The sequence below is a fragment of the Balaenoptera musculus genome, chromosome 3 (genome assembly GCF_009873245.2).
Source record: "Balaenoptera musculus isolate JJ_BM4_2016_0621 chromosome 3, mBalMus1.pri.v3, whole genome shotgun sequence".
In the NCBI taxonomy this organism is placed as follows: Eukaryota; Metazoa; Chordata; class Mammalia; order Artiodactyla; family Balaenopteridae; genus Balaenoptera; species Balaenoptera musculus.
In genome coordinates, this window is record NC_045787.1 from 99,886,065 (window position 1) to 99,898,453 (window position 12,389).

The window sequence follows — 12,389 nt, forward strand, 5'->3', positions numbered from 1 at the left end:
CATTTAGTGACTGCCATGCTTCTGGCCACTGTTGAATCAAAGAGTGAAAGAAACTGAGTCCAACATTTGGAATGAGTTGCTTTCTTGCCAGCCAAGCTACTGAGCCAACTGGGGACAACATTTCATATATTCCACTTTTTTCCACCCAAGCCTTCCAGTACGTAGTTCGTGATTTTTTTTTTTTGAACTCTTGTTATATGAAAGAAAGTTCAGTATCTATGCGTAGGCTTTCAAACTGAAAATGTATCCCAGTACAAATTTGGCCAAGTGTGTGTGTGAGGGTGTACACAGCTGCTGTGTTTTCCCAAGTATTGGTGAATTAAAGAGTAAAGAAAGAAGTTGTAATGCAAATCGACCGAGGTTACCTCATCACCGAATGTACCCTGCTCATTTATTTTGACAAGCCCAACTTACTTTTAATTACCAGGCCTCCTAGTACACTGGTAAATGTAGCAATAGTGACTTTGGCAGAAAAGGAGAAATCTGTGTAACATGAGCCTTCAGAATGAGTCCATGCTGACTCTTTATAAACTGGAGTGAGGCAATTCATTTTAAGAAGAATTTCAGTAGAGCAATTTATGTGATCTGTGACTGTAGTTACAAATCAGCGAGCCTTTTATGAGCCAAGCACACCAGACTGTGTACATTAAATGAGGGTAGTTTCTCAAAGAAATTTTGTCGGCCACTCCAAGCCATTACCCAACAGATTTTTGTAAGTCTTCATTCGGAATTATTTTCAGAGTCAGTTTTCAAGTCACTATAAAAAAATTTTTAAATGTCACCTGAAAATCCTAATACTGGAGAGGGGAGGCTATTTTTTAAATCGATGCCTACTTTTTATTATTCAGTTGGACTCCTAGTTACTTGGAGCTTTTTCCTAAATTGAGTCTTCTCTTGAAGGAAGCAGTTGGGCCATCACTGAGGTCACCCATGAGAAGGTGACATGGTGTTGATAGACCTATTAGGGCCAGAGCCTCTACTGTACATTTTAATAGGCACTAGAGGGACTTCTGTTCTTGGCAATTTATCAAAACTCTGAGAGTAGGAAAAATCCTACAGGCATTATGCACAGTTGACGCTCATTACTTCTTTGGTCTTTTCCCGCTCTAGCTGACCTCAATTTGGAGTTTGGGTAAAGTTTCTCCCAGTGCCTTGGACACATCAAGAGAAGGGGTGCGATGTGTCACCAATAGCTTCTACATGGCATTTGGGTCCTAGCCACCTAGCCCTGTGTCCTCACATTCTAATATTTGTATTCTTTGCCTCCCTATAATTTTTCCTACCCAAAGGAGTAGAGCTAAGCCATTGGAAAATGTTTCCTTTCCCTTTCTCTGCTTTCCCACCCCCTGCCCAATCTCTACCTTCACCTCTCCCCACACTTAGAAACAGCTTAAACGCATGACATACCTACTTCAGTGCATAACAAATTAAAACTTGCCAATGTCAATGAAGAGAAATTAAAAGCCCAACTGAGCTTGAAATGGAATGATTTCAACTGGTCAACAGTACCTGAGGTGCACGGCTCTCGTAAGAGGTGTGCTGAGGGGAGAGGTGTGGCAATACAGGAGAAAGTCCTCAGAGGACCTGGGACCAGTGACTGCAGCTTGCAGGCACAGGGCTGGTGGCATGAGGGTGCAGTACAAATTTATAAATGACTGGACTCTGAGGTCCCAGAGGGGTCCAGGGCAACTATGATGTGTAGCAGTAAAAATCTCATGTAAAGGCTTTTAAGCTGGACTGCCCTTTCTGGGGAGGCTGAAAAATATTTTCCACTGAGGTGTCCACCCGCTCTCATCGACCTTGAGCAGGGTCGGCCTTCTCGCATCCAAGCTGCCGGGCTGGCCACATGGAGGACGGTCTCAGTCTTTTTCTGGGCTTGTCACTGGCACAGCTTCCGCCCTCCCCCCAGTCACAATAGTGAAGTGGCACCGTGTGACTGCACAGCGCCAATGACAACAAGGCAAGGACCTCTTCTTCCTCCGGTTGTAAAGTGAAGGAAATGTAATCCCCACCTCGTAGCATTTTATTATGTTTGTTGAAGGTTTTCTTTTTCTAATACTAAGAGATAAAATGGAGGTTGTGGAAAAGCACAAATTGTAACATGCTGGTCGTTTATTGGGAAGAAATTTCATTTTACTGCTGTTGTGATATGAGAATTTAAAACAATTGTAGAATACAAATTCAACGTTAGAATACAAATGAAGGAAATAGCATTTGGCAGAAGGCACCAATAAGGAAAAGGGAGGAGGATGGCACTTCACGTTTAATACTGGGTTCCTTTGAAGGGTCAAAAACTCAAATGCCCCCAGAGCCAGGCAGGATGTGTGGATGAGGAGAGCCGATGGGGGGTGGGAGTGGGGGGGAGCTGGGAGCACACGCCCCGTAGACAGGGCAGCTGCAGCTCAGCTATAGCCAATTGTTATCATGGGGAATGCAGACCTGTGCTCCCAGAGCTCCAGATATTTTTTAAGTGAAGCCAGAAATCTAGAATCTTATGTGAAAGCACCAAAGGTCTACAAGTTGGCAACAGAGTCAATTTTTTGGAAACACTGCTAGGGCCAAACACATCACATCTGTGGGCCAGCCTTGGCCCCTGGGCCTCTGGTCTGTGCCCTCTGTAGCTGTGCATTCCATCGGCGCCTGTGTGTCAGTCAGAAACGGGGGCTCGCTGGGTCCCACTCGCTGGGTCCCAGTGGGTGTGTGGGGTGAGGCAGTGCCTGAAGAGCACAATAAGAAAAGCACCCACAGCCCAGCTCAGTTTTCTTATCATGTTGGATTAATTGCAGCAGCTGCTCTAAACCTGACCTCATCCCCTCCAGTCACATCCCAATTCCTCAGAAGGGAGTGCTCGAGGGTGCTATGTGCTCAGTGGAAGGGCAGATGGGGAAGGAAGAGGCAATATAATGATCCCTGGGACAACCATGGACTCACCCTCCAGTGAAAAGAAGCAATTGATGTTGGGAATGTGGCCAGGATTGGTGAACCACAGGGATTTCTGTACCTTATAAACGAGGATGTAATACTTTCGAAGTGGCACCTTGAAAGAAAGAAGCATTGAAACTAGACAAATGGAATTGTGTTGTAGATAGGATAAGGCATGTTAAAGGAGATGGCCACATATGGGGGTCCATTGGGAAGTAAAGGAGAATCCTGTATGCCTTGGACCACTTAGTCTGAGGCTGGACCATCCAACCCACTGAGATAAATATGACCTTCCTATAATGGGCTGGCACTGCTGTAACTCTTATATTCTGTTCTGTAGAATAAACAATCTCACTACCAACCTCCAAGTCCAAATATAAAGATTCTATGCCTTGGTGTCATGATTTATATTATCCACTGGATATGTTCCATTAGAATGTCTATGCTTAAAGGGAAATTGCTCTTCATGTTGTTCAACACACCTCAAACAGGGACTCAATGATTACTTGTTAATATGCTTAGTTAAGATGTGTCCATTTGCATTTTGTATTTAGTTTTGTATTTCCATATATTTAGAGATCCGCTTGGTCCCCAGCTTTGACTCATGTTTTTCTACTTCATCTTGTGTTTCCATGTTTGTGGTGATACTGCGCTTGTCTGTACCCCATCCTGACACCCAGAATTATCATTGTGTTCACCAAAGCCTTGGGAACAGTCTGTAAATCAACAGTTCATTGTGGAGTACAGATTTAGTGAAAAGAAATTGGATTGGAAGAAAGTCTGTTAGTTGACAAGTTGGAATCCAGAGTCTGGATTGTCTCAGAATCCACCAGAATGGAAGAGAAAGTTATTTTGAGTAATTTGCAAGTATGAGTGTGCATGTTTTTCTCTGAAAAGCTTTGTGAGGCTTAGAGGAAAAGTGATATATTTTTGCACCAAGAAATTTGTTTAAGAACCAATTTTTATATTTCTATAAATAATAAAATTTAATTTAGGCATCAAATACAAATTGGTTTTCTTTTTATTTTAAACTTTACTGTGATTTCAGAAGAATGTTTAATATTTATTCTAAATGGATAATCACATTTGTACATGGTAGTAGCATCCTAGTTCTTTTTTGGATCAACTCCGTATCCACTATAATTAAAAATATGTAAAAATGGTATATGCGTGTGGGAAGGGAAGGAAGGGAAGCACTGGAAATTGAGTCAAGTCATGGGTTTGAGGTATGGAATGGAGAGTGGTTTTCCCCCTTTGTTGCAATTATGCTATTTTTGTAAATTTTTTAAAAACCTCAGAATGAGAAATCAGTGCCTTCAGAGTTAGAGTTTCCTTTTAAAAACTAGGTATTTTTACATTCTTGATCTTATATTGATAAGCTCATTTTCATCAGCCTAGATTTATTTTCCCTTTCCAATAATGTACTCCTTACTCTTTGGCAAGGTACCCCTTCCTCTTTGGCAAGGTACCCCTTCATTAGAGATCCGAAAGAAAAAAAAACAAATTATTTCAGATACTCGAGTCTGAGTACATAAGACAGTTTTTATAATAAGAAAGACAAGTTACGGGAAATGGAATCTTTTTCGATATCTGAGAGTTTGCTCTGCGGAAGATAACTGCACGCCAAGGCACTGCCAGGAGATCTATATTTCTGTTCCTGACATCTGTAGGTACCACTGCCACTGCCAATGGTGATGAGGATAAGTGATGGGAAAATGAACTGGGAGGTGATATATCTTCCTTGACAGATTTAAAGAACTGCCACAGGCAGCCCCAAGGCAAGCGCTGACTGAGGACATTCTGGCGCCTGTGTCAGGTCACTCTGGCATCGGCAGGCAAAGCTGTTAGAAGCAGGGGGCGATGCAATAACTCTGTGGTTTAAATCTCTACTTAGATCCTTTTTTTGAGGGGGTGAACTGGAGGTTGTACTACAAATTCTGAAATATCCATTATTGTTGGTAAGTTAGTATCTGCCTTGTCCTTGTGTTATTACCGTGGAGATCCAGTATTCATTACTCCATGCCCAGGATCCAAAGATATGCCCACATAAACATTTAAATATGGTTGTCCTAAGATTTCAAGGTTTGCTCCCCATCCTCGAAGCCCCTGCATTCACCCAAGGTGTAGTGGTAGATGTGGGCTGGGTCAATCTTAATATTGATCACAAGGGGAGAGTCTGACCTGAGTTACTGCTCTGGCAAAGACAAACAGGCACAAATGCAATACAGCAAAGGACCAAGGCTGCTCCCTAGGGAGCCTCCTGGGGAGCCTGGAGGAGCTGTGCTTACTGCTTCTGGAGAGCCCGGCTGGGGACATTCAAAGGGAGGAAGTGTGCTCAAAGGCAGCCCTTGCACCCAATGACTTTTCTCACTTTGTCTAAATATAAATATAATTTTTGGTTATAAAACAGCTAACCGTTTTGCTTTTCTTTTGTGCCTCTGTCGGGTCCAGGACTTTATAAGGATTTGACCTTACTCAAAATGTGCAAAGAAGAATGATGGAAGCCCCTGAATACCTTGATTTGGATGAAATTGACTTCAGTGATGACATCTCTGTAAGTATCGCTACTTGCAAGCAATGCTTTCAGGAGATTCGGCCTTCCTCTATGTGGGCTCCTTTCTCTGTTGTAGTCTGTATATCCTAAACTCTTCCAACCACGTTTAGAAATTGACGGCAGAAATCCTGCTATGGCTGACAAAGTGTGGGTTGGGGGCCTCCTGGACCAGGAGTGAATCCCACTTAATTTTGTGTGAGCTTGGGTGAGAAAGACATCATTTAACCTCACTGGGCCTCCCCTTCCTAATCTGTTTCATTGTTGTCAAAATTATTCATTGAGTAAATTTATAAAGTGCCTGCATATGGTAGGCACCTTCATAAATTTACTTATGTACAGAATTAACCCTATCGATGTTCATCTCTTTTATACGACTGGCTGTGCCACAGCCAGCATGCTCTAGCGTTCACAAGGACACAGACTGAAGGACGGCCAAGTTATTAATTTATGAACAATAAGAGCTTCCAGTCACTGGAGCTTTCAAAACACAGGTTGGACACTTGGGAATACTGAGGAAGAGTCATGTGTTGATAAAGGGCAGGACGGGCTGACCACTGAGGCCCCGCTTAATACTGTAATGCTGTGGGTTGATGAGCTTCTTAGTTCCCACAACACTCACAGACTTCCTGCTGCCTCCAGCCTAACTCCTGGCAGCTGTGAGTGGATGGTCTGCCTGCCCTTTGCTCAGAGCTGCTTGTGACTTACCCTGGGCCACGTGATCTCTTCTGCCAAAGGCCAACCAGCAAACCTACTGGCCTCTCAAACCCTAGCCCAGTTGGGCTGACTCTCAGACTGTGTGATGGGAAGGTTGCTGTTTCTGGACTAGCGATGTAACTTTTCTTCCCAGGACCTCCAAGGGTGCACTTTCTCACCTTACTTTCCATTGATTTCTCAGTTTTTGGTCACCACTGGCAATTGTCTCAAAAGTATAAGCTTTAAGGCGCCTCTGGCAGCAGTGTTATTCTTCTAACTTACTCCTTACCTTGAAGTAAAATATGCATACTCTATGCAAGAATTGGATTCCTGGGATGCGTTTGAAGAATCACCTATTTAATGGATGAATCTTCCTACCTTTCCCTATTTGTGAATTCAGCCTTTCCCTCCTTCAGCTTCCAGACAACTTTTATTAGTCCTCATTAAGACTAATGTGAAGTGAGTGTCATTAAGACTAATGTGAAATGAGTGGTATCTCTCTCTCTCTCTCTCCCTCCCTCCCTCCCTCCCTCCCTCCCTCTCCCTCCCTCCCTCCCTCCCTTTTTAAATCACTGTGCTTGACTGAAATGTGGATCAGAGCATGGTTCTTTTATAACCACTCCCCTCCAGGTATTTTGAGCTGGCTGGGGAAAAGCAAGAAAAGTGAATGATGATGTGAGAGGTGGGGGTGGGGTGGAATGTGTTTCAGAAAGGGGCATATGTTATGATTATCAATTCAGGGTAGCTCTCTGAGCCTGGATAATAAAGTTGCATTTTAAGAGCATAGGCTTTGAAGGCACCAGTCCAGGCTCCAGCCTCGTTCTGACCTTTGCTGGCTGGAACACAGTAACTTCGTCTCTCTGAGATACCCACCTCATTTTTAAGATTGTTTTGAGGACTGAGTGAAATAATAATATATGGAAAGCACTTATTTTGGCACACAGTAAGTTGCTCTTAAAAATGGTAGCTTTTGTTATTATTTCAATGAATACTACAATAATATTTATATGACCAATGGTGAAGAAAGAACTCCAGGGAAAAGACCAGGCATCACGTCAAGACTTTAAAAAAACACAATAGAGCAGTTATATTTACAGAAGAATCATTTGGCAGCAGCCCTTAATTTAGATGAATTAGGAATCTCCACTTGCAAGATAATAAAATATGTTAAGCAATAACTAAAGCTGTTTAGCAAATTGGGATTCAAAATTATGCAATAGTTGAGCTTCTATAACCTGACCACTCAAACATAAGTAAAGATCTCCATCTGTAGTTGTGTAACTGCACTCAAACTTCCCCCCTTTAAATAGATTCCTGTTGTTTGTATCTTTAACCTGCATTTAAACTGAAATCAGAAAGGAAAAAAAATGAAATTGCATAGAATTGTTAAAATAATGATAATGGTTAACATTGAGCACTTCCCAGGGGATAGGCATTATCTTATTTAATCCTCACAACAATCCTGTGAAGTAGGGAATATTATTATCTTCCTTTTACAGATGAGGAAACTGAGGTGTGGAGATGTTACATAACTTGTCTGAGCTCACCCACCTACTTAGAAGCACTGTCTTTGGAATATCAACTTTTAGCCCCAGTACGTGGGTCGGCTTTACCCATCGCCCCTGGGGAACATTTGGCAATACCTGTAGACACTTTTGATTGTCATAACTGGGGAGGTATTCCTGGCATCTGGTGGGTAGAGAGCAGGGGTGGATCTAAACATCCTGCAATGCCCAAGAAAATCTCCTACAACGAAGAATTATCTGGCCTAAAATGTGGGCAGTACTGAGGATGAGCAATCCTGGTCTATTTTAATCCACTTAAAACTAAAGAAACTCTACTTTACCTGGCAACCTCTGTAACATGGTAGATTATTTTATAATAGTTCCATCTCATCCAGGTTCAACACCTTAAATGTGCCAGAATCATATTGCTCTATATAATGTCTTCATGGGAAAAGCAGTAGAGATAACCTCTAAAATATTGAAATGATTGTTCTCAGCCTGTTTAGGTAACCTAGGAACAATAAATTTACAACTGCTTTAGGGGCTAAACGGAGGCAATTCAAATACTAACACTGGGGGAAAAAAAAAAAAAAACACGCCATGATGTGTTCAGTTTGCTAATTCACTGGCGTAACAAGAAATGTAGTCTCCCATAAACATGCCTGTATTGTTAGGATTCTGTAAACCTCCTTTTCTGACAGCCCTTAAGCTTCTTTCCTGGTTTAGTGGCAGGAAGGGGGAAGGAAAATGCACAATACATTTGAAAAAGATGTTTACAAAAAAGATGCCCGAGTTTAAAACTCCTCTTCTTACTCTCCAGCCATAGCCCTTTCATATATTACAGGGTTTCTGTTTCATGATTTTCCCCTCTGGTCGTGAGCCTGGCTCTTGTTTTAATTTAAACACAAGCTGTATATTGGTACAGAAAAACAGCTAGAACTGTTTTTTTGCCTTTACCTAATGAAACAAAACACAGAAGGCAATCAAATTATTTTGAAGTTTCCCAGACTCAAAAATAATGCTCATCTTTTGCAAAATGCAGAGTTTAAACTATACATTCTTGTAACCCGGCCATCTAAAAGGGCAGAACATTGTGCAATAACTGAGGATCTGTGAAGGAGAGATGACGACACACATAAACATACGAGTTCAAAGTTGGGCTTTTCTGTCACTGCAAATGTGTTTACAGATTTCCTTCTTTATTCCTATGGAAGCCAGATCTCTCTGTCTTAAAAAAGAGAAATGCTCTGGAATATTATTTTACCATAGGGTTCTTAGTAGACATGATGTATTTTTTTCTAATTTATTTATTTATTTATATTTATTTTTGGCTGCGTTGGGTCTTCATTGCTGCACGAACAAGAGAAAGCCCGCAAGCTTTCTCGCAGCAAGCGTGGGCTACTCTTCGTTGTGGAGCGCGGGCTGTAGGCATGCGGCCTTCAGTAGTTGTGGCTCACGGGCTCTAGAGCACAGGCTCAGTAGTAGTGGCGCATTGGCTTAATTGCTCCGTGACATGTGGGATCTTCCTGGACCAGGGCTTGAACCCGTGTCCCCTGCATTGGCAGGCGGATTCTTAACCACTGCGCCACCAGGGAAGTCCCCCGTGATGTATTTATTTTATGAAGAGAGACCAATTTGCTGTCCTCAAAAATAGGATTATACACAGGACTGAATAAAGCAGAGGCCAAACCACAGATCCACTGCAGCGCTCCACTCGTGAGCCACCAAATGTTGGCCATGCCACGCACGGACTGAACTCTTTAAGCACTGGTCCTGTTTAAGCCTCACATCAAGTCTACAAGGCAAGCCCTATTTTTATCCCCTGTTTGGCAGATGAAAAAATGAGGCTTAGAGAGAGAGTCTGACTTTCACAAGGTTACAAGTAGGTAAGTGGCAGGGCTAGGATTTCAATACAGAACTGTTTGACTGTGTTACTCTTTCTCTTCTGAGCAACTTGGTTGAGTAGAATCATCTCTGGACCAGTCATCTCACCCATCACTATCCCCAACTGTCATTGAAGCAATTGCAAAGTGCTTTTTGGAAGTAAGGGAGTTGGTATATAGTGTAAATAAATAAAATAAAAACAAGCTAAGAGAACTTAAGCAAGTCTCTCAATTTTATTGTTCCTCAACTTTTCCATCTGTAAAATGATAATAATCCATCTCTACCTAGCATCCTGGATTTTATGGAGAAGATATGAAAATTTATATATATGTACATATGTAAACACACACACCCATATTTATATACAGACACAAATACATATATATGTACATGCGCATCTGTATACAAACACCTACATGTACATATAAACATGTACATGTAAATAGACACACACACATATGTGCACACACACATAAATAGAATTAAGTGCAATGCTGTATTCCTCAGCACAGGAAATTTTGTTGCCTTTCTGTGTCGCCATGACTGCAGCTTTGGTGAAAGTTGACATTTGTGGAAATTGCATAGCCTATGTTTTGTGCAAATCAAATGAGATCAAGATAAATAAGTGTCCTTCCACTTTATTATCTCCTTTGACCCAAGGCCTTGCAACCCAGAGTTATAGCACAGACTTATGTGGATTCATTTTCCTAAGGTGCTTAAATCACTGGTAGAAAAATAAATTCTTACAGCAAATAAATCTCACTCTCAGTGAGTTACATTTTCCCATCCCACAGACTGGGCATCACTTGCACTAAAATACCTGACCCCCTCTGTTTTGTGTGCACTACATTCCACTAACACTTCCCAGATTTCATTACATTCTGTCCAAGAGCTGCTTCACAGCAGTGGGAGACCTTAAGAAAGGGTGTGTAGGGCTTATCACGTGGACTTAGGCACTGAGTTAGGGAGGGTGAAGAATACAGCTTTTGTTCCAGTTTTAGGTGTGAAAAAGACTAGAAAGATATTCAAGGTGCAGAGAACCTGGCTTGCCCCTCCTCTCTAGCAAGGAATCTGTCTAAGATCCTATTATCCTTTCCTCTTTGCTTCCTAGAATGTGACCAAGACGTTTAGGTGGCCTCTGATTGCCTCCATCCCTTCTTCGCTGTCCCCGTCAATCAGCCCTGCCGTGCTTACTTTAAACTTACTTATATTTAAACTTAGTGCTTCTCAGTAGGATCTAGTTTCATCAGCTTTTCAAAATGACCCAACATTTTTCAGTGTTCTTTTTGCAATATCTTGTATTCAAGTCTCAATTACCTCTCATGGGTCCCCTCTCCAGCTCCCCGCTATCCAAAACCTCACACTTGTTCTAGTATTATATATGTGTTACCATTTTCTGAATACCTGCCAGGAAAGGAATTAGGAATAATCTAATCCAGGCAAAATGAATTGTAAATTCATGTCCCATAACTGCTGTTAGAGTCCAGGTCTAGAACCCAGGTCCTCAGACTCTGAATCTTGGACCTGACTGATATCTCTACCTGAGGTGGTAGAGAGCAACCTTATGGACAGAGTGATTTCCAAGAAGAATGAGCAGCTGCTGGATTTTTTAATTTGCTGTCCTGTCACTCTGCAGATAGCCCTGAACCTTCTCATCTTGCCCAATAGTCATGGCATTTACTAGATTGACTATGCAGGTTATTTATACAAACTATTTTACCATTTATGAACAACTAGATTTTATGTCAGTCTACTCAACAGGCATGTATTAAACATTTACAGTGCACCAGGCATGGTTCTAGGCTTGGCGTGAATGACACAGACTTGTTCTGTGCTCTCACAGAGTTTACAATACCCTATGATAACAATTGAGCATATTATGAAATGCCAGATTAACTTAGTAGTAGGTTACATTTAATCACAATATCAAACTCCATTTTTGACAGTCCGTCTTTATATTTTGGTAGTGATTAATTATTGGCTCACAATTAAAACCAGGCAATCACTGAGGTCAAACAAGATGTAAAGCCAGCCATCTGCCCTACTGTGAGATAACTTTCTTTTCTAAGTCTTTTGTAATTTGTGATTTTTGCCTCAATAGTTACCATTATTTTGGCTTCATTTCTAAATGCTCATTTTTGATACTTTTTAATTAAAAGATAATAGTAACTAACATTTATTGAACACATAACTATGCATCAGACACTATTCCTGATGTTTTACATTATTAGCTCATAATCTTCACAGCCACATTCTGATGTAGATACCATGAGTACCTGTTTACAGATGAAGAAACTGATGATAGACAGAGATGGAGTAACTAAGTTTAATTAGCTAGAAAATGGTGAAGCCAGGCTATAACGTGCAGTCTAGCTCTAGAATCCATGTATGTAACCACTGTGTTGAAAATGACTTCTGCCCAGTCCCTTGGTCACCTGTGGCCACACTCATTCACCCCTGTCTTTTCCCATCCATGACCACTTTTCACAGCAGGTGGGGATCATTCAATACTGTGCTCTCATCACCTTCACCAATGTGGATCTGAATCTTTTGCCTGATTACGCATATTAGCATTACAATAGAGTCATTCCTGGCATACTCTCAATATGGTCAGAACGAATTACTGAATTTTCCCAAATACCAACCACAAGCAATGTTTTAGCATAAAAGAATTTGATGATTATTAATTTTTTAAGTACCTCTTGGAACATAGGATAAAAACAAGGAACAAGAGCAAAAATCAAATGCATTTGAAAAGAGGATTATTCATAATAATTTTCTTTAATAGAGCCTGAATGGTGGAAAGAAATATATTTAAATCAGACTGGGAT

The 12,389-nt window shown here is 41.3% G+C and overlaps 1 protein-coding gene across 5 annotated transcripts in view; it reads left to right on the top strand.

Moving 5' to 3' along the window:
• Positions 1 to 12,389, top strand: part of LOC118893416 (synuclein alpha interacting protein) — a 149,394-nt gene that overhangs the window by 68,947 nt on the left and 68,058 nt on the right. For all 5 annotated transcript variants that reach the window (XM_036848947.1, XM_036848948.1, XM_036848946.1 and 2 more), the window contains exon 2: positions 5,374 to 5,476. In XM_036848947.1, coding sequence (XP_036704842.1) covers positions 5,417 to 5,476 — 60 coding nt within the window. In that variant the 5' untranslated portion in view covers positions 5,374 to 5,416. The remainder of the gene's footprint in view (positions 1 to 5,373; positions 5,477 to 12,389) is intronic.